A 19,402-nucleotide genomic window follows, 5' to 3' on the forward strand; every position below is an offset into this window, starting at 1 on the left:
AACGATCATTGCTATTGCTTGATTTACCTTACAGCTATTTAAATAAAACAATAGTGTATAAAGTTAATAAAAATATATTTCTATATAAAAAGTAATGATGTATTTTTAATTTAAATTAAGTCAATGTTAATTTTAATTTTTTTTTTAAAAACTAAAGTTATCTTTAACTTAACTCATTTTTCCCGTTAACAGATATTACTGTAAAACTATTTTATTTAAATTATACTTATCAATTCTATCTATAAAAACAAAAAGTTGCTAGAAACTTTTCAGTCAAAGCCGTTGGGTATTAAAATTGCCAGTACAATATTTTTAAAATGAAGATAAAAATAAAAATTTTTAAACTTTTTTAATTTTTTTTTAAAGCTATAAAGAAAGAGCCATTTAATTATTTGACTCTGATGCAATGCAATTAAAACTTATTTATCAAGAAAATATTTCAAATTTCCGATATATTCAAATTTTAATGCAAAATTTAATTGCTAGTAAAAGTTTTGTAACAATATTAAGTGTCTGAAAAGTCTTTTAAAATTAGAATATTAATTTAGCCTAACTGTGAACAGCATAGTTGCGATATTTTACAGTTATTTTTTTATGAATAAGCATGAATTCGCACAAGTGCAGATGAAATAGCTATAATTTCTGGCATCTATGGTCAGCAGCTTTTTACTCTTTAGCTTATATTTGAAAAAAATAAAGTTTTTATTTTGGTAATAAAACATTAAGCGGGCTGTATAAATTCGAAAAGATAGTTTAAAAACAAAAAAATTTGAAATGAATGCAATATAGTATTTAAATAATCATTTAACAAACATTGTATTTTGCTTTTAATCGAGCTTGAAGAACATCTAAATCACTTTGTCATAAAAAAGAGCATATCAATGCAAAAAAATGTTGTTTATAAACTAAGTATACTAAAAAGTAAGTTGTCAAAGTTTGTTAGAAATATCAGATCTGACCCACGAATTGTACGTTGACAACCCCTAGCATAAAGGGAAAAACTTTGTTTTGTAAATATCGCTGATAAGTTTAGCAGTAGGAAAATGTACAACATAAATAAGACATTTTAGTAATTTTCTGTAGTTTTTAGTAACAAGATGCTATTTGTACTATAAATTCAAAACAAAAGCTAATTAACAACAAAAAGACAACTGCATCAAAATAAAAATAAACCATGGTGGTATTAAAAGAAAAGTTTATTCTGGCAAGAGCTAAAGCTAATGAACTCGATGATGTTAAATCATTGAACTTTTGGTAAGTTTCAAGCCTGTTTTTTAAACTCAAAAAATAAAATAATTATTTTATCTTATTAGAAGTCTTAATTTAGAACTATAATAAATTTATAAGCACTAACTTCAGTATTATGTTTGAAAAATTATAAGTCAAAAGGTTATCTAAAAGTACTTATAAAATTTTTCTTGTTTTGGCACTAAGAATTCACTTTGTGATTAAAATTTTAATTGTGTGTCCTGATGGCAGCCTTAAAAACTTTGTGATATCAAAACCCACTGGTCAGCGCATATAAAAAATGTATTTACAAGGTGTAAAATTAGAGTGCTAATAATTGTACATTTGATGACAGAAAGGTCTTTCTTCACACCAATTCATTGACCTTAGTTGTGAGCTTTCACATTTTTCTTTCTTTCTGTTGTCTACATATAAATGAATACTATGTGTTTATGTCTATTTTATCCTGATTGTTTGGTTAATAAAGTGTAACTGTTATGAAATTTGTATACAATATCTAATTTTAATTTTCTGAACTTCAAAATGTGTAATTAATATCATAAAACTATAAATTTTGGTTAGTGGATTTTGTCACTTATAAAGATAAAAGTCAAGACTTGAGTTTAATTGAACCTAAATTTTTTTATGTCAAAAAATTAGCATATAAGTATTTTAGTTTTTTTTAATTTGTGTTGTCTTAAATTTTTATATTTTAAGCCTGGTTTTTATGTTTATTTAAATATAGCTCATTGTGGGCTCAACTTGGTGACATTGTTCAAATAATTGATTATTGATGTTCTTTTTGTAACAGGGTCGGCAGATATTTGCTTTTTGAGCTTCATAGTTTTCCAGAATTTTGTGCTTTTTAGTGACAAATGTTTACATTGCAATGGTTTGCCAACTATTTCTTACCTACGACTCTTTTTTAAACTAAAAAGACAATTCTTTTTTAGTTTAAAAAAATATATATATTACCTATGCTATTTATTATTGGTTAGTATGTTAGTTGTTAAATATATAGAATGCACATTGATGTAATTGGTTGTCTGAACTTCAGTAAATATCTTGTGCTCATTGTTTTAATGTAAATAGAACATTTAACAATTTGACTTTGTTGTGTGGTTGCCACAAAAAAGGTCTTATTTTGTTAGTTTATTTCAAATACAATACTTAGGATCAACATTATAACTTATCATACATGAAATAAGTTACCCCCTAAACTGGACAATTTAAAAACATTATGATCCTTAAAGTTGCTCTATTCTACTTTTTTGTTTAAATATTTAATACTATATACAATTGATGATAGTTCATTTTATGTATTTTATTACTATCAAAACAAAAAAACTTTCAACTGACTTTTATTTGAACTCACTGATAATACCAGTGGCCACCTCAAAAGTTAACTAATAAATTGTCTGGTATATATATATTTTTTTTGACATTTTTACAGCACCTATTATGCAACCAAATTTAAACTGGTAAAGTTTAAAAATATACAATAAAGCCATAGGGGCTTCCACCTTGGTTTTTACAAGTTGATCTTGTTTTGTATAGTTTTATCTTATCTATCAGATGAATAACCGCTTAACAAAATTTAAAGTAACTTTTGAGATTTAAGGTATTTAAATTGGTTGGTATTAAAATTAGATAATTAATAGTTAATTAAATTAAATTGAGTCGCGATAGAAAGTAAAACTAAATTGCAAAAAAAAACTATTTCACTAAAATTTTTTCTTCTCATTTAGTTCATAACCAATTTTCTTCAGACTTCAACAGAGAGTCCATTACTTATATTTATATCAAATTAATGTAAGGTTTTAATTAAAAAAAGTCAAAATTTTATCAAAAGTAAACCTCCTAATTTTATTCCTTGTTTTTTCCTCAAAACATTTAATCCCAAAATTGAAAGTATTTTAAACTGTAAAAGGAATATTTCCTTAAATTTTAAGGTGCCTATCTCAAAAATAAAAGAAAAGGTAGATTTTTAGTGAAATTTATATTTTCCTACAAAATTAAGGGGGGGGGGTAAAACACTTTTTTTTACAAATATTAACTTTGCATTTATATATAAGCTTTAATACATACTATAAGCCAGTTTTTACAGAATTCAAAAATATCGTTTAATTTTTGAGATATTTTATTTTTTGTAAAAAGTTTGAGATAGAAATGGACCCTGGAAATTTTTTTTTGGTCAATTTTCTTGGAAATTTTGAAAACCATTGAAAATTATCTTCTTCTTTTTTTTTTAAAGCAATCTTCTTCAACTTTTTAGGAAATATTTCTTACATTATAAGAAAATAACGTTACTTATGAATTTAAATAACTTAAAAAAATAACAGTTTTATGACAAAAAAAAAAAAAAAAAAATTTTTAAATAAATATATTTTTACTTATTTTTTTTTAAATCACAAGTAATGGTTTTTTTAGTGTATAAAGAATAGACTGTAAAAGTTTTAAAAAGATTGCTTAAAAATGTAGGAGGAGATAGATTTTGAACAAAATAGTCTTTTTTTGCTTTTTTAGTTTTCCCTTCCCATAATAAATCTGTTATGCGGCCCAACTTTAACTGGTCATACCTCAAAAAATAATTCGAATTATTTAAAACCATAAAAAGCCTCTTAAAGCTTAGAAAAAATTCTATAAAATAAGATCAACTTGTAAAAAACATGGCTAACCCCCCATGGCCTTAAACTTGAAAGATATGTGGCTTGTTTTGGAAACTTTTTACAAAAATCACAATATTTCATAAACTAAGTAATTTCTTTTTATTATTGTTATTTATAGTTAAAGCTTTAATATACAAGTCAATGTATTTTTTAAAGAAAATGTTAGACCCTTTGGCCATAATTAAAAAAAAGTTAGTACTGATACTAATAACAAACACAAACATTTTTCATAAGTTTACACAATTTTCAAAGTTTAAGTTTAACTTTATGAATGTTTATCAAGTATCTTTTGATTTACTCTACATAGAAATATTTTTACCTATTGATAAAAAAACAATATTGTGTACACTTACCAAAACATGTAAAAGTTTTATTATCAACTTTTGCGCATGTCTTTGTGTTTTTCAATTATATTTTTGTAAAATAAAGCTAAGCATTTTCTCATAAACATAAAAAAATACTCGATTGTAAATAATACTTCAGTCACCAATATAGTTCAAGAAACTTATTTGTTTTTATTTCATCATATTATTTACAAATACTTTGTCTATGTGTTTTCTTAACTCTCTCATAGGTATATACTTTAAGTTTTTTTTTGTTATTTTGTAAATGTTTTTCACCACTTTAATAACAACTTTAGTTAAAACTATCTTGGTTGCTTATCTCACATACTTGTCATTAAATATTATTTCAACTTATTTATATACAGTGTTTTCTAAGTTATTTTTCTAAGTTGGTAACTGTTGAAATATATTTCATTATATTATAAAAGTATACCGTGTTTAGCAATAGTTTTCAATCTTATAAATGTTTTTCATTTTTGTACTTTAATTTTTTTTAATAGTTGAAACTTTTGTACCAGCTAAAAAAACAAACAAAGTATTTATTTCAAGTATTATGTTGTTTAAAAATGAAATAGAGTAAATTAGTTGCTTTATAACAAAATGAGATTAAGTTGTTAAAAACTAGCTGTAAGAAAACTGTATAAAGCTTTTAGAATTAACTTTTTTTTTGCTTTAAATTAAGTCTAGCTTTGTTTCAATACCCAGCAAAAGCATATTTAAGTTGTAATTTAGTTGTTTGAAAAACTTTGCTGTTTTGAGAACTATAAATTTTGATTAAAGTTGTTTTTTGGAGGTAACAATACAATAAATTTTTATATTTTTTCAGGGGATCTCAACTGACAGATGTGAGTTTAACTTTATTATTATTTAAGATAATTTAATAACAATAATTAAGTATTTAAATTTTTTAATATATCTTAGGTTTTTCAATTGAAAATAAACTGTTACCTACTGTTAGACAATTCTTTTTTATGCTTTTCATTGTTTTTTATATCTCACCATAACTACTTATTTAAAAACTTAAATTAGTGTTCAAAGTTAACTGTTAACAAATCAAACATTTTTGGAATGTTTTTTCAACCTCCGATTTAATAGTTTTAAATAAATTATAAAAAGTATCTCTTTGCCAATTTTGATTTTTACAGTTGTTGGAACTTATTTTTTTCAGTTATTATAAAAAGTTACAACATTTTGTGCCACAAAGAAAAAAAAAATATTAAAAAGAAATAGTTTTATTTTTTGGGTTATTTACCATTTTTTATGCAGCTAAGTTAAACTAATAAATTATTGCTATTCTGTTTTTAAATATACCACAAGTACTTAATTTAGCTATAAAGTTATGTTAAATGTTTTATATATATATGTTTTTTTCAATATTTTTAAACAAAAGTATTTTTTAAGCTGAAAACTCACTCATTCTTTTTTAAGCTGTTTCCCAATCAAAAGGTCATATCTAAATATACTCATATATTATCATATATTAATTGAGGTCAAGATATTGATTTTTTAAATTTTAACATTAGCTTGTTATAGAAATTTGAAAGTTAAAAACAATTATGGAGTTTACTGTACAAACATTTTATTTAACCTTTGAAATATTCATTTTTGTAAATTTTTTGATCCAGACTAATTTTCTTTGACTGTTTTTTTCTGAAATTTGAAAGCTCACCAAAAATCTACTATCTACTCTTTTTTTCTTAAGATACCTGAAATTGAAAAAAACATTTTTTTTTTTTAATAAATTTATCTTAAAAAATATTTTTTAAACATATTTTGCACAATGAAAATATATAACCAAGTACCTGTGTTCTGTTTGAAGCTGGCTTATATCAATTCTAAAAGTTCTTAAAATTTCATGCAGGTTACATTGCTTGAAAATGTGCCAAATGTTGAAGTTATAAATGCAAGGTTAGTAACTTCCATAGTACTCTACTTTTTTTTTTTGTTTTTAAAACTTAAATTAACTAAAACTTTTATCTGTAGAATTCTAAGCATCACTGATATTTTTTCGTGGTATTGAATTTTCTAAAATATTATCATTAAATCGATTACAATTAACTTTAACATTAATTATTTTAAAACTTTTTGAAAAACATTTATTTTTTATGCAAAAAACTTGGTGTGCAACTTGATAACCAAAAGGTTCTTTGTGCGTCAGGTCCTAGGACCAAATATTTTGAGGTCTTTTTTTTGTCGTTAATAAACTATAATATTTACAGTGCCAACAAAATTAAGTACTTGGAAGCTTTTTCAAACTGCAACAAACTGAAGGAATTGTACTTGAGAAGAAACAACATCACAGACATTAGGGAACTAGAACATTTGAAAAGTCTGAAAAAACTGAGGTAAAAAGTAAACAAAATAAAGTAGTGTAATACAACATATATACAACATGAATAGCTGTCAAATTTGCACGAGCATATAAAAATTGCAGGAGTGCACAAAATTGTACGAAGATACTTTTGCACAATGCAATTTTGCACGAGGGGATAAAATTGCATGAAGACAATTTTGCACAGAGACATTTATTGCATGGGTTATTTTTTTTTTGTTTCTTTTTTAACTTTCTTAATAACTTTATTTATCTCTATTTATTTATATTTTTACTATTACTGTTATCCCTAACTCTTACCCTCGTTCAGGAGCTTTTTTAAATTTTTTTTTTAAAGTTTTTTTTATAGTAATTAAATTTTTTTTTTATAACAATTTTTATTAGAAATTTTTTATTTTTGTTTTTACTATCACTGTTACCCCTAACCCTTACCGTTGGTCATTAACTTTTTTCTTCTTTTTTTATTAAACTATCTTTTAGTTTTTCTTTTCTGTTATTTTTTTTTCTGTAGTGCAAAAATGTAACTCGTGCAAAATTGTCTTCCTGAAATATTGTGCCCTCGTGCAGTTTAGTCCCCTCATGCAATTTAGCAACCTTGTGCAATTTAAACCCGTTTCCATACAATATATATAATATAAGTTTTTAGGAGAGATTATACTTTACAAAATTTTACATTGCAGTTTTATTTAAAACAATTACATCATACTATAAATGTTTTATGAAATAGTAATTTTAGTTAAGCATCTTTTACAAACGTACCCTATGACATGTAATTCAAAAATTTTAAATATATTTTTCACTTTTATTGCTTGACAAAGCCTTAAGACTGGCGAAAAAATCTAATTTGTATAAAGATAAGTCTTCTTTTTATAAAAATGTTTCAACTTAAACTACTTAAAATATTTTACACTTAAAACGCCCAAAACTAACTTACTTTAGTACTATTACTAACAATGGTATGTTTCAGAGTCTTATGGTTGGCAGACAATCCATTTTGTGCCAGCCTCACAAACGAAGAGTACCGACTTCACATCTCAAAAATCCTGCCAAAACTCAAGAAACTTGACAATGTTCCTCTGAAAAGAAGAAAATCCTCGCTCAAGTCGGACATTACAAGCATAACATCAACTACAGCTTCGTCCAACTCAAGCGAAGTCTCAACTGCTCCAACATTAGAAGAAAAAATAAACGAGCATTCTTTCAACAAGAACTTTGATGATGAATCTGTTAAAAGTGAAAATTTACCAGAAAGCATTGATGATTGTATCTTGGTAGAAGATAAAAATGATGTCTCTGCTTGCAAGGAAAGTTCCCAGCCTGTTGAAGAAAAAGAAATAAGTTCAAATGATTCGAGCAAAGTCAATGCTGAGGATGTTGATGAAAAACCTCGCACTTCTGTGAATGTTTCTAACACCAGCAACTTGGGTGAAAGCATATTAAATGATGACTCAGATAAAGATATACCTTTCAAGTCTGAACCTCATGCAAGTGTTGGAGACGAGCCTAAAGCTTCTGATAAAAACATTTCAGAACCTAAAGAAACCACTAAAGATGAATCTGCCGGTACAAGTTCTATAGTGCATAATCTCATTTCAAACCAGCCACCAAAGATTTACATCAACACAAAAGAAAGTGTTTACAATAAAGGAGACGCACCTTCCTTGCAAGAGATGATGAAAAGCCCACCAAAAATTAATAAGAAAGAACAAACCAAGCGGACAGTAGAAAAAGACCCCGCAAGCTTAAATCAAGAAGAAGGCAAAAGTTCAGAGCCAACAGTGAATACAGATGATCCGAATACAAATTCTCAGCAAGAAGTTCACAAAATTAAGAAAGCCGAGGGAGATGATAAGATGAGTGCATCAAATTTAGAGCCAGCAGAAAATAGCAGCAATGAAAATTCATACAACACTGACCTCAACGAAATGAAGTGAGTGTTTGTTTGTATGTTTTTGTTAAAGTTTTTAATTCTTTTTTAGATAATGTATAGTTTTTGTTTTATTTTTTTATTGTTTTTATATTGTAAAGTTTAAGTTAATATATATATGAAATATTAAATCATATTATAATTGCGGTTTGACATTTGTTTACTACGTTTATTGATTTACATAGTCTTAGTTGGTTTACACATTACAATATGAACTGTTTTAAGAAATAATTGTTTTTTCTAAAAAATATCACTAATGGTTTATGTATTATACATACTGGTTAATTTGTTGTAGTTGTAAAAGTTACACAAATATTATAAAAACAATAAAGATTTTAAATTATTAGGTATAGTTTATATTTTTTAATTTTTTTAAATGTGGTTGTATAAGTATATAAGTGTGTAATGTATAAAACTACCTTATTTATTATAAAATTCAAAACATAAATCTAGCAAAAATACTTTAACTAGAATTCATTTGTTTATGTATAAATATGAATAACTATTTTGTGAAAATTTTCTCTAAAAACTACTGTAACATACAAGTGGTAAAAAATTATGTTTTTTGCTAATGAAACTCAGACGTTTTAGTTAAAATTTATCTGTAAAAAATTTTAATCTATAATATTTAAAATGTTTATTTTTTTTCTTGCAAACAGACAGTAAAATACTACTTTTTAAAAAGACATAATAGTATAAGCCATGTTTTACCTATAGTGAATGTATTTACTAAGCTTCGAAACTTAGATTAAATTAACTTGTAATAGGTATCTTCTAAAAAGTTGTTATAATTATATTGCCATTATATAGCAATGTAGAGATTTTAAGATGTGTTATATACAAATTTATATTTTTAGTTGTTTAAAAGTACTGTAAATATGTGCATTGTATAACTTATTTGTAAAAAGTTGTTTCATATAAAATTTTAGTGTTGTTATATACATTTTTTGTTTTCATTAGTTAAGTAGAAACATAAATTTACTGCTAACTTAAACACTGAATATTGCACTGTACAGAAAATATTTAAATACTTTATTTCTGTATTGATATTTTAAGTTTAACTATAGTGTTTAAGAACTAAATTGATAGTTTTAATTTCAGATAAACTTAAGTAACTTTTTAAATTTAAATAGTTGTGCTCTAAAATAAATACATTGAATTTTTTTTTTAAGTTGAAGTTATTGTTATTTTTATCAGTTACTGTTGTGATATATTAATATTTTTAATTATCATTATTTATATCTGTTATTAGTTTATGTTGCATAGCAATCAGTTAAGTATTCTATACATCTACTGACTCAAATCAAACAGAGTATGATTTATTGTTACACGTATATTTTTCAAAAGTTGTTTTCATTATATCTGTATACGAAAGCAAATTTAAACTTATGTAGCTTTAATCAAGCTTATTGTAGCATTCTTGTTTCTCTTAGTAAAATGAATAGGTAGACATGTGTTTTAAACATTTTAATACGTATTGTGTAATTTTGTATTGCAACCAAATAAGTTATATTGTTATTTTAAATTAAAAAGCAAATATTGAAGTTTTAAAAATTTATTTACTTAAGTCAGAAAATAATACATATATTTTAATATCTCATTAATGCTTTTAAACTAAAACTTTTAGCTCTCAAATATTTAATATAAATTAATTAGAATTATTAAAAATTAACAGCTACAAAAGTTTTTTTTTGATAAAAATGTCACAAAAAATTAACTCAAACTGAAAATTTGATTTTTAAAGTTTTTACATGGTTTTTGAATTGATTTTTACATATTTAGTTTTCATTACCTCATTAATTTTTGCTTAATTTTATTTTAAATTTTAGCTTTGCTAAAGTTTGCTGACTTTGATGAAACTTTTAATTGAGTTTATTCATTTGTATTTACTTAATTTTGTTGGATTATATTCAGTTAGCTGTATTTTGACTATTGTTTTCTAAAACAACTTAAAAGTAAAAACAAATATTTTGTCATTTTATTGTGTTTATTATTTTTAAAGGCAAACTATCAGCAGTACAGTAAACAAATTGTATAAAGTATTTGTACAACTTAATATCAAAGTATTAATTTAGTATGTGCAAAATCTAGCAAAAGATTTTTTTTAAGTTAAATTATTTATTTTATTTAATTATTTTAAATTTTTGACAACATTGAATTTACAACTATTTATAATGTTCATACAATATTTTTATTTAAACTTTTAAATTTCAATTGTTAAATCTTAAAGTGCTGTTAAATACTTCCTGCTAAAACCAGAAATAAATATTAAAAACATTAAAACTATTACAATACTTTCAATGTATAACTTCTAATCAAGCCAAAAGTTAATCGCTTCAAACGCACGCACCGGTCGCTCGCTAATTACTACGTCACAATCAAGCTTCATCGTATCGTGACGTCACAAAGCAACCAGCAAACGCTCAACTCCCCGGGGACCGACGCGTATATATGCGAGGTTCGAAACGCGATATTTCGAGTTCATAGGTTGCAGTGCAACATCTGTATTGTTGCTCTGTGTGTCAAAATGCTCGCAAATCAATATTTCACTGAAAATTACTAATTAAATAAATTCAGTGATACATTTGCTTACTACGTTACTGTAGTAAGTTTTTTATTTATAATTTAATTAAACTTTTAAAAAGTTAATTTTTCAAATTATGCAGTGTAACATCTGTATTGTTATTCTGTGTGTCAAAATACTCGCAAATTAATATTTCACTGAAAATTACCAATTAAATAAATTCAGTGATACATTTGCTTACTACGTTACTGTAGTAAGTTTTTTATTTAAATTTTAATAAAACTTTTAAAAAGTTAATTTTTCAAAGTATGCAGTGTAACATCTGTATTGTTATTCTGTGTGTCAAAATACTCGCAAATCAATATTTCACTGAAAATTACCAATTAAATAAATTCAGTGATACATTTGCTTACTACGTTACTGTAGTAAGTTTTTTTTAATAAATATTTAAGTTATTAGTATATGTACATGTTTTGTTTAATTTAAGTTTCACTAAACATTTAAAAAAAACTAAGTTCTATATTCACTTGCTACTTAATTGTAAGCTTTTAGTTGTCATTCATTATAAAAAACTTTAATATATAACTTGTTATCAAAACATTTTATTTTGTTCATTTTTAAAATTTACTGTTAATTTATTATAACTTGTTTTAAAACATTGGCGTATAAACTTTTTACTAGATGCTTCATTGAAGTTTTGTGGTAAATTTAATAGGCTTTTGTTATGGAAAGTAAAAACTTTTATTTTTGCATTGTTGAATAGTTTTAGACTTTTTATTTATTTTAATTTTTACTTTGTTTTCATCTAAATCAGATACAAAAAATTATTATTTTTTACTTATTTTATAACTTTATTTTTATTTAAATACATTTAAGTAAATTTGGTTATGTTAATTGTTTTTTTATTTATTTAAGTATATTTATTTTTTCTGTATAAATTTTAATAATGTTAGTTTTATGTAGTTAATCTTTTAAGTTTTATAACTAAAAACGTTAAAGTATTTTTTAACTTATTAATGTTATACTTTTCTGTTTTAAATTTTTGTTTTTGTATTTAAAATACAATTTAAAACACATACATATTATTCTTTCTAATTTATTATTTTCTTTTCTTTAACTTTACAAGCTTAGTTTAATACTTTATTCTAGTTAGTAAACATACAACTTCAAAACAACGAATTTAAGTAGAAAACGGTCGAAATATACAAAACGTTCTGACAAACCCTACTTTGAGCAACTAAGCGTTTAAATTGATTGTTTAAATTCAAATTTACAAATTGTTCAGTTGCGCTAGCGCTAAAACTTTTGGTTTGAACATACTTAACTTTAGCTTTTTAGATATAGAATAAAAATCCAGATTATAAATTTTTCCAGATTTTTAGATTATAAATAATTAATAAGTTTTCAATAGAGTTATATATTTTCTTAATTAAGTATAATTTTTTTTTAACTTAAAAATTCGTTGGTACATATTTATACAATATGTTGATTTTAATTATTTTCTAGTAAATGTGTAAATCTGCAAAAAGTTTTTTTTTTTATGCATTTAGTCTGAAATTATCATGTGCTATATAAATGAATGATTAAGTTTCAAAAATTTCTTAGGTTATTCTAAACAAAACTTTATATGCCTTCTATATGAGTGTTCTACTGATTGAAATGTTTTTCTTATTATAGACTGGGTTTCAAATTCCTATAAATCCCTATAAGTTTGCAATATTCAGAAAAAGTTGAACAATATGTGAAAACCCCTATAAGTTGCGTTTTTTTGCTTAGTGATTGAAATTTGTAAGTCAAAACAGCGACACCGTGTGGTGAAAAAACACGTTAAAAAGAATTAATTACTTTTTTTTACATCAAAAACTTTTCAATCTCAGTACAAAATTGTGACTCTGTGGCGCCACCTAGCAAATAGTTTATTTTATTTATATACAATTAATCTTTTTATGTTTTTTTGTTAAAGTTTGCTTATTTAACTAAAATTAGAGCTCAAAAACACCAAACTTTCGTAAGTTTCTTATTAAGACTGTGCTAATAACCGTTTATGACATATTTTACTCTATGTACCTTGAAAATACGGTTTTTTTTATAATTTTTCTATAAATTTGCTATACTTTAGATTTCCCTATAATTTTTTTATTTTAGTCGGAACCCTGTATATATTGTTTTATAAATTTTACAATAAAAGTGATTTTTCGTTAAGTAAACTAAATGAAACTTGCTTAAAAATATAATAACTGCAAATTGTTTACAGTGTTTTTCAATTTTGTTCACTAAGACATTTTTCTCAATTAATTTTATTACTGTTTTATTCTAAACTTATTGGTATTAACAGTTATTGAATTTAAATATTTATACTAATTAATTTCGTAGGTTATAATGGATGAATCTTGTTACAAGGTAAAATCGTTGTAAAATTTTTATATTGTTGTAATACTGCTTTTTTAATTTTTTATACTATTATACTAAAAGTTACATAAACTTAAAAATTAAACTTTTTTCCTTATTTTATATTTATTGTTTTTTTTATTAAATTTTAATTTTATTGCATGTTACACCTGTTTATCTTTTTAACTTAAATATAAACTTTTTAACAGTTTGATTGTTAAAAACTATGAATTTCTTTAAGTAGTAAATTACACTCAATTAGAACTTTTTTTGAATATTTAATGACTAATGAAATAGATATATAGCCAGACATATATTTTTTCACTAAAAATTAAAAATTATTCAATATTTTCAACTAATAATGTAATAATAAACTGTTAGTCTATCTCTAATTAATTTTGCTTAACTATGCCTATTGGTGTTAATTAATTTTTTCTGATAAAATCTCTAACTGTTTACTTACTCAAAGTTTAATTTCAAAATTAGTTTCTAACAGAAGTAGTTCATAAGGGTTAGCTGAAATACTTTTTTTTTGTTTTTTCAACGAAATTGTTTTTGAATAAATTGTGTCTCAAGTTTTTGTTTAACAACTGCAATACTAAAAAGTTATTTAACTAAAAATCACCAACACTTTAATTAAACTTATTTAATCAATCGAACGAAAGCACAATGTTTTGTAGTGATTGTTGTCATGGTGGATTTCCGCTTCAAAATACGTCAATTGAACAAAATTAAAGTTTTAACGCGTCAGTTGCTCGTATTGGTTTTAAAATTTTCAAGTGTGCGTAAAAACTAAATTTGTTTTTTGTTAAATGTTTGTTGTATGGTAAAAGAATACATTATTCTTGTTTATTTTCCTTACACCAGCAAAAAATAAATTGAAAGTAACTGACACTTTGATTAAAACTTATTTTATCAAACGAAAGTGCGTATTATGTTTTGGTGTAATGTTGCGGATTTCCGCCTTAAAATGCGTCAATTGAACAAAATTAAAGTTTCGATGCGTAAGGTACTTGAGTTGGTATTGATTTTAGATTTTTTTTGAGTAAAAAGTTGTGAAAACTCAAGTATCGCTTGGAGTGTTTTTGGATTGTTTTCTGTTAAATGTATTAAAAGATCTAGTTTTAATCAACAGTTAAGTTTTCAATACATTTGTTTATATTTTAAAAGATGTGATTGAACTGTTCAATAAAAGTTTTTGTTTTAAAGAAGTTTATATCTTTATTCGAAATATTTTTATAGTAGCTACAGTTGCATACGTTTATTGTTTTATCAGTCAACTTAAAGCTAATATTTTCTGTAATAATAATAAAAACAAATTTTTAGTTTGTTTGTAGCTTTGGTGGCTAAGTAATCATGACTACCTAAAACTTATGTAGGTCTATAGAACTGTGTTGGTTTTTGTAAACTAATGACTAAAATAAAAAAAAAAATTTGAACTATTTTAATACTTTTCAAACAATCTTTGATTTTACAATGAACGACCTTATTTAGGTATAAATAAATTTTTTGAAAAATCCACAAACTTTTAATGCACAACATATAATTTAAAAAGTTTTCAAGTTCACAACCCATCTATTACAAACTTTAATAGATCCAAAACACATTTAATCAACCCTGGATTGATTTAAGCGTTACATTTAGTATATAAATCTTATTTGACCCTACTTTATATAAAATTTAAATTATTTTTTAAATTCATTAAGTGTTTCTATTACTTTACAAGCTAAAAATTAATCAAGTAGTATTTCAGTTATTTGAGAAATTAGTCAAATAATTTTACTGTTTTACAAGCTAAAAAGTAGTTTATTTCACAGCGAACTTCGCAAAAAACTGGGTTCGAAACCGATCAGTCCTGAAAAATACTTCACATCTACGTCAAGTCTCAGGAATAATATTGACAGACACGTGCCTGACAAGAAGGATGTAAAAAGAAACAAAAAGAAAAAGGTATATTGAAAATATAATTGTGTTTGGAATATTATACATTTTTTTTATCATTGAATAATTTCATTTTAAAATCATTTAACTTTTAAAGAAATTGTTTTGATTAAAGTTTTAGAAAGTAAAGGTTGGTTTCAAACTTGTTTTACTTGATTGCAAAATTTTATATTTACTAAACTGAAATGTTCTATCTAAAACTACTCAAAAATAGATTTTCTTAATACATGTGTGTTTAAATTGGTCTTATAAGCCTTAAATTCTTACTTAAAAATTCTTACAATAACATATAAATAAACGTTATGTATTTAGAAGACAAACTGTTTACTAATTGAATCTAAAATCATCTAAATTGACTTTTAAAACATGTTTAGTGTTATTTAAAGTAATCGTTATACAGTTACGAAACTCAGTTTGTATTTATAGATACTACTAATAAATATTATCAACAGAAAACAAACAACTTGTTAACTGCAACAATCGCTTTGATAGATGAGTTAGATGTTGATAGTTTGTTGTTAATTCAACAGAAAATTAATGAAAAACTCCAATCAGATGAATATACACAATCTTTTGTAAGTTTTACTTAGTATATTAAAAGATTAAATGTTGAAAGTTTAGAAATTAAAATAAACTTATCAATAATCAGTTAGGGGATTATACACAATCTTTCGTGATTTTTTTTTCTGTAAAATATTAGATATTTTTTGCTTTAATTAGTTTTGTTTTGAAGTTTATTTAAAATAAATCAATTAATAATCTTTGATTTTTTTTCAACTATTTGTACTGATGTAAATTTAATAACAAGGATTATTAAATACATACTACAAAAGTTTACTTTAATAGAAACTAAGGTTCATATAATTTTGTACTGTTTATAGAAAAACTTTACAAACTAACTGTTTGATTAACTATATGTTTAAAATAAAACAGCAAACTACATACGTTTTTTTTTAGTTTCCAAATACTATAAACTTTTTTTCACAAGAATTATTTTCATGCAAAACAGATGTAATTTAAAGTAATAGGCCATGTAACACTTTTAAACAAAAGTTATTTTAACAAAAGTTGTTTCTTCTATTTTTGTTAAAAAATTGTACAATTTTAGGTTTTTAAAATTTGTGCAAAAAGTTTTATAAAATTATTTTAATCTAAAAACCTTCTTTTTAAAATATAATTTTAAATAAAGTTTAGTTTAAATTCAATAAATATTCAAACTACTTTATTTCTGCAGTGTTCAGAAAGTACTGGATCTGAAAAAAGTTTTGGAGAAGTCAATTTTGAAGTAGATGCTTGAAATAATTTGAGTTATTTTCAACAGTCCTTGATGTTATTACCTGTTTAGTTGCTTACAAAACGCATATACTATTTATAAATTAATTTTCATGACTTTGAAATTATTAAATCCACTGTGTTTTTAATTCAAAAATTAAAAGTCTTCTTGGCTGTAAAAGCAGTTTAAAATTTTTAGTTTTTGTAAATTGCTGATTTTGTCGAATTTTCATCAAGTACAAGTTTTGTAAATAATCATCCTTATTTTGCATACTTTTTCATTAAAACTTTGAGATATTTTTGATTTCTAGAAAAAAAAAACAATATAATAGTAGCTGCTCCGAATGCTTAAAAATTATTTTTCATTTAACTTATAAGTTGTGTAAAATATTTTTATTGCCTTAATTTATATAAAAAAAATTCTTGAAAGTATAAAAAATACAAATATATGCTTTTACTCTAACAACAGTTTACATAACAAATACTACGTCTAGTTTTGTTTGTTTAAGATTGTGTTTGATGAAATTGTATTGTGTGTTTACTGATAATTTTTACTGTTTGATTTTATGACAGTATTTGATAACAATATCTAGCTCACATGCAGTTATTGTAAAAATATTTTTGATCATTTACTTTGATTAAGTAAAAATGTTCTTCATTATACATATAATAGCTTCTTCTTTTTGCTTTTATTTTGTACCATAAAACAACAATAAATAAAACGCACAAAAAATGTTATTACATATTAAATAACAATAATAAATAATCTAACTGAAAAATGTATGTAATCAAAAATTTAAATAGCTTGGTGAAACTTTATATTTTTCTGGGCATGATAGAAAGTAATAATTGAATATAAGATGCTAATAAATTTTCTGTTAAGACAACATAAGTACTTTTGATATAGAAATATGTTTTGTTTGATAATTAAATAAGTCAATTAAGTTATTAAACAAAAACATGATATTCACAAATTTTTACTACTTTAATAAAAACAAATGTTTAGATGTATAATCACATATTGTTTATTTCTAAATATTCTCTATAAGTTAATAAATGTGTGATTATTGGATGGAAATGATTAAAAATAAATTATAATGACTTTGAGTTTGACAAAAAAGTTTACTTTGTAAAGTATCTAACAAATAAAAAATAAAGAAAGTTTTTTTTTAAGTATATTAAACTTAAGATTTAAAGACTAATAAAGCTTATCTTGAAAAAAATATTTTGCAAAAATGAAAGCTTTAGTGCTGAGTGTTTTTGAATCCAAATGGACTTTTTACGAAAGTTTTAAAATCAAGTTTAAGGATTAAAACAGTTTTATTTAAAAAAAACTGGGATGAATATAGATATAGTACAAAATCAGTTGATTTTTAGAATTCTTTCGTTCCTATAGTATAAGAAATTGTCTTGTACTTAAACAATATGAGTTTAACAAATTAAGAAACTAAAAATTATTATAAAAAACAAAAGTAACAAGATAAAAGTAGTAATATATAAAAATATTGCACTCTGTTGTTTAAACAAAAAGCTTACAAATATAAAGTTAATCAAATTTTTTCTAGAAGTGTTGTATCACATTTAAACAGAACTAAATCTCACTTTAAAGGTGAAAAGAACTATAACGTAGTAAAAAATTGAAAAAATTACAAATGTACTTTTTGTGAACAACTTTTTTAAGGCTAAATAAGATTAAATTACTTTGAATTTGGATTAAACGACTAAAGCTAATAAAATCACTATTTAAAAATGCAGCATGGTTGAAACAAAATAGATGAGATCAGATCAAAAACAAGTTAGATGTTAAAAAATATCGTTTTTTCTAAAAAAGTATCTTATACTTGTACTCGGCTCTTTAAATTATCACATTAAATTGTTCCTAAATACTAAATAAATACTTACAAAAAGTTGACCATGATATTTTTGAATGTAGGGTGTTTTAAGAAAGCATTAAAATTAAAGTTACTTAAACTCAAAAATTCTTTCTCTATCTTCTTAAAGACATACTAATTTAATACTTAATATTTTTCGTATTTATACATTCTCATCATAACTGATCCTCATAACTCGATTTACTTTCTCCCTCGTTCTTCTCAACTTCCGCCTCGTTCTTCTCGAACTCATCAAGCGTTTCGTCCAGTTCTCTCACCGCGCTGTTCGATTGTGACGTCACTGATTTCACTTCCAAGAAGTTTTGAGGGGGCTGAGGCAGATCTGACGTCATACCTTCGGGTACGTCACTGTTGAGATGAAAAATGCGATAAAGTCTTTTTTTTAGTTTTTTATGAAAATGATTTGAATAACATATGTAAAATGAATTAATAAAATGAAGTTTAAATGTAAATATGTGCTTTTAATTTTTTTGTCAAAATAAAAAAATAATCTAGTTTACTTTTCATTATTAATTAGAAAGATAAGTATACTAATTGTTATAAAGCTAACTAAAATTTCGATAATTGCTGTTTTAGTTTAAGAAAACAGCAAACAAACTAAATTCTTAAGAGTTTGATCTCAAAACGTTTATGTCAACTAAGTATAACTAGCACATATAAACAAACTCACTCATATATGTGACTATCATCATCGCTATTTTTGTTTTCTTCTTGTAGATTGTATGTTTGTTGTTCATCTTCTTGGAGATTGTAGGATTGTTGATATTCATCATTCACATTATATTGTTCTTCATTAGTTGTATAAGTGTCTGTTGTCTGTAGTTGTAGATGTAAGTAACTTTATATAAAATGTATATTTTTTGATAAGAGTATAAAAGAAGAACGA

General features: G+C 23.9%; 1 protein-coding gene across 1 annotated transcript; it reads left to right on the forward strand.

Annotated features, from left to right (window-relative positions):
- The first annotated feature begins 1,123 nt into the window (after positions 1 to 1,123).
- LOC145829211 (uncharacterized) lies at positions 1,124 to 16,936 on the forward strand. Its single transcript, XM_082936945.1, has 8 exons — positions 1,124 to 1,254; positions 5,067 to 5,085; positions 6,102 to 6,148; positions 6,460 to 6,585; positions 7,540 to 8,502; positions 15,229 to 15,361; positions 15,805 to 15,927; positions 16,587 to 16,936. Exons 1-8 carry the CDS (start codon positions 1,175 to 1,177, stop codon positions 16,647 to 16,649), a joined length of 1,554 nt encoding a protein of 517 aa, XP_082793071.1. The 5' UTR covers positions 1,124 to 1,174; the 3' UTR covers positions 16,650 to 16,936.
- The last annotated feature ends 2,466 nt before the right edge of the window (positions 16,937 to 19,402 follow it).

This window comes from Thalia democratica, chromosome 2 (genome assembly GCF_965202585.1).
Source record: "Thalia democratica chromosome 2, ktThaDemo2.hap1.1, whole genome shotgun sequence".
Lineage (NCBI taxonomy): Eukaryota > Metazoa > Chordata > Thaliacea > Salpida > Salpidae > Thalia > Thalia democratica.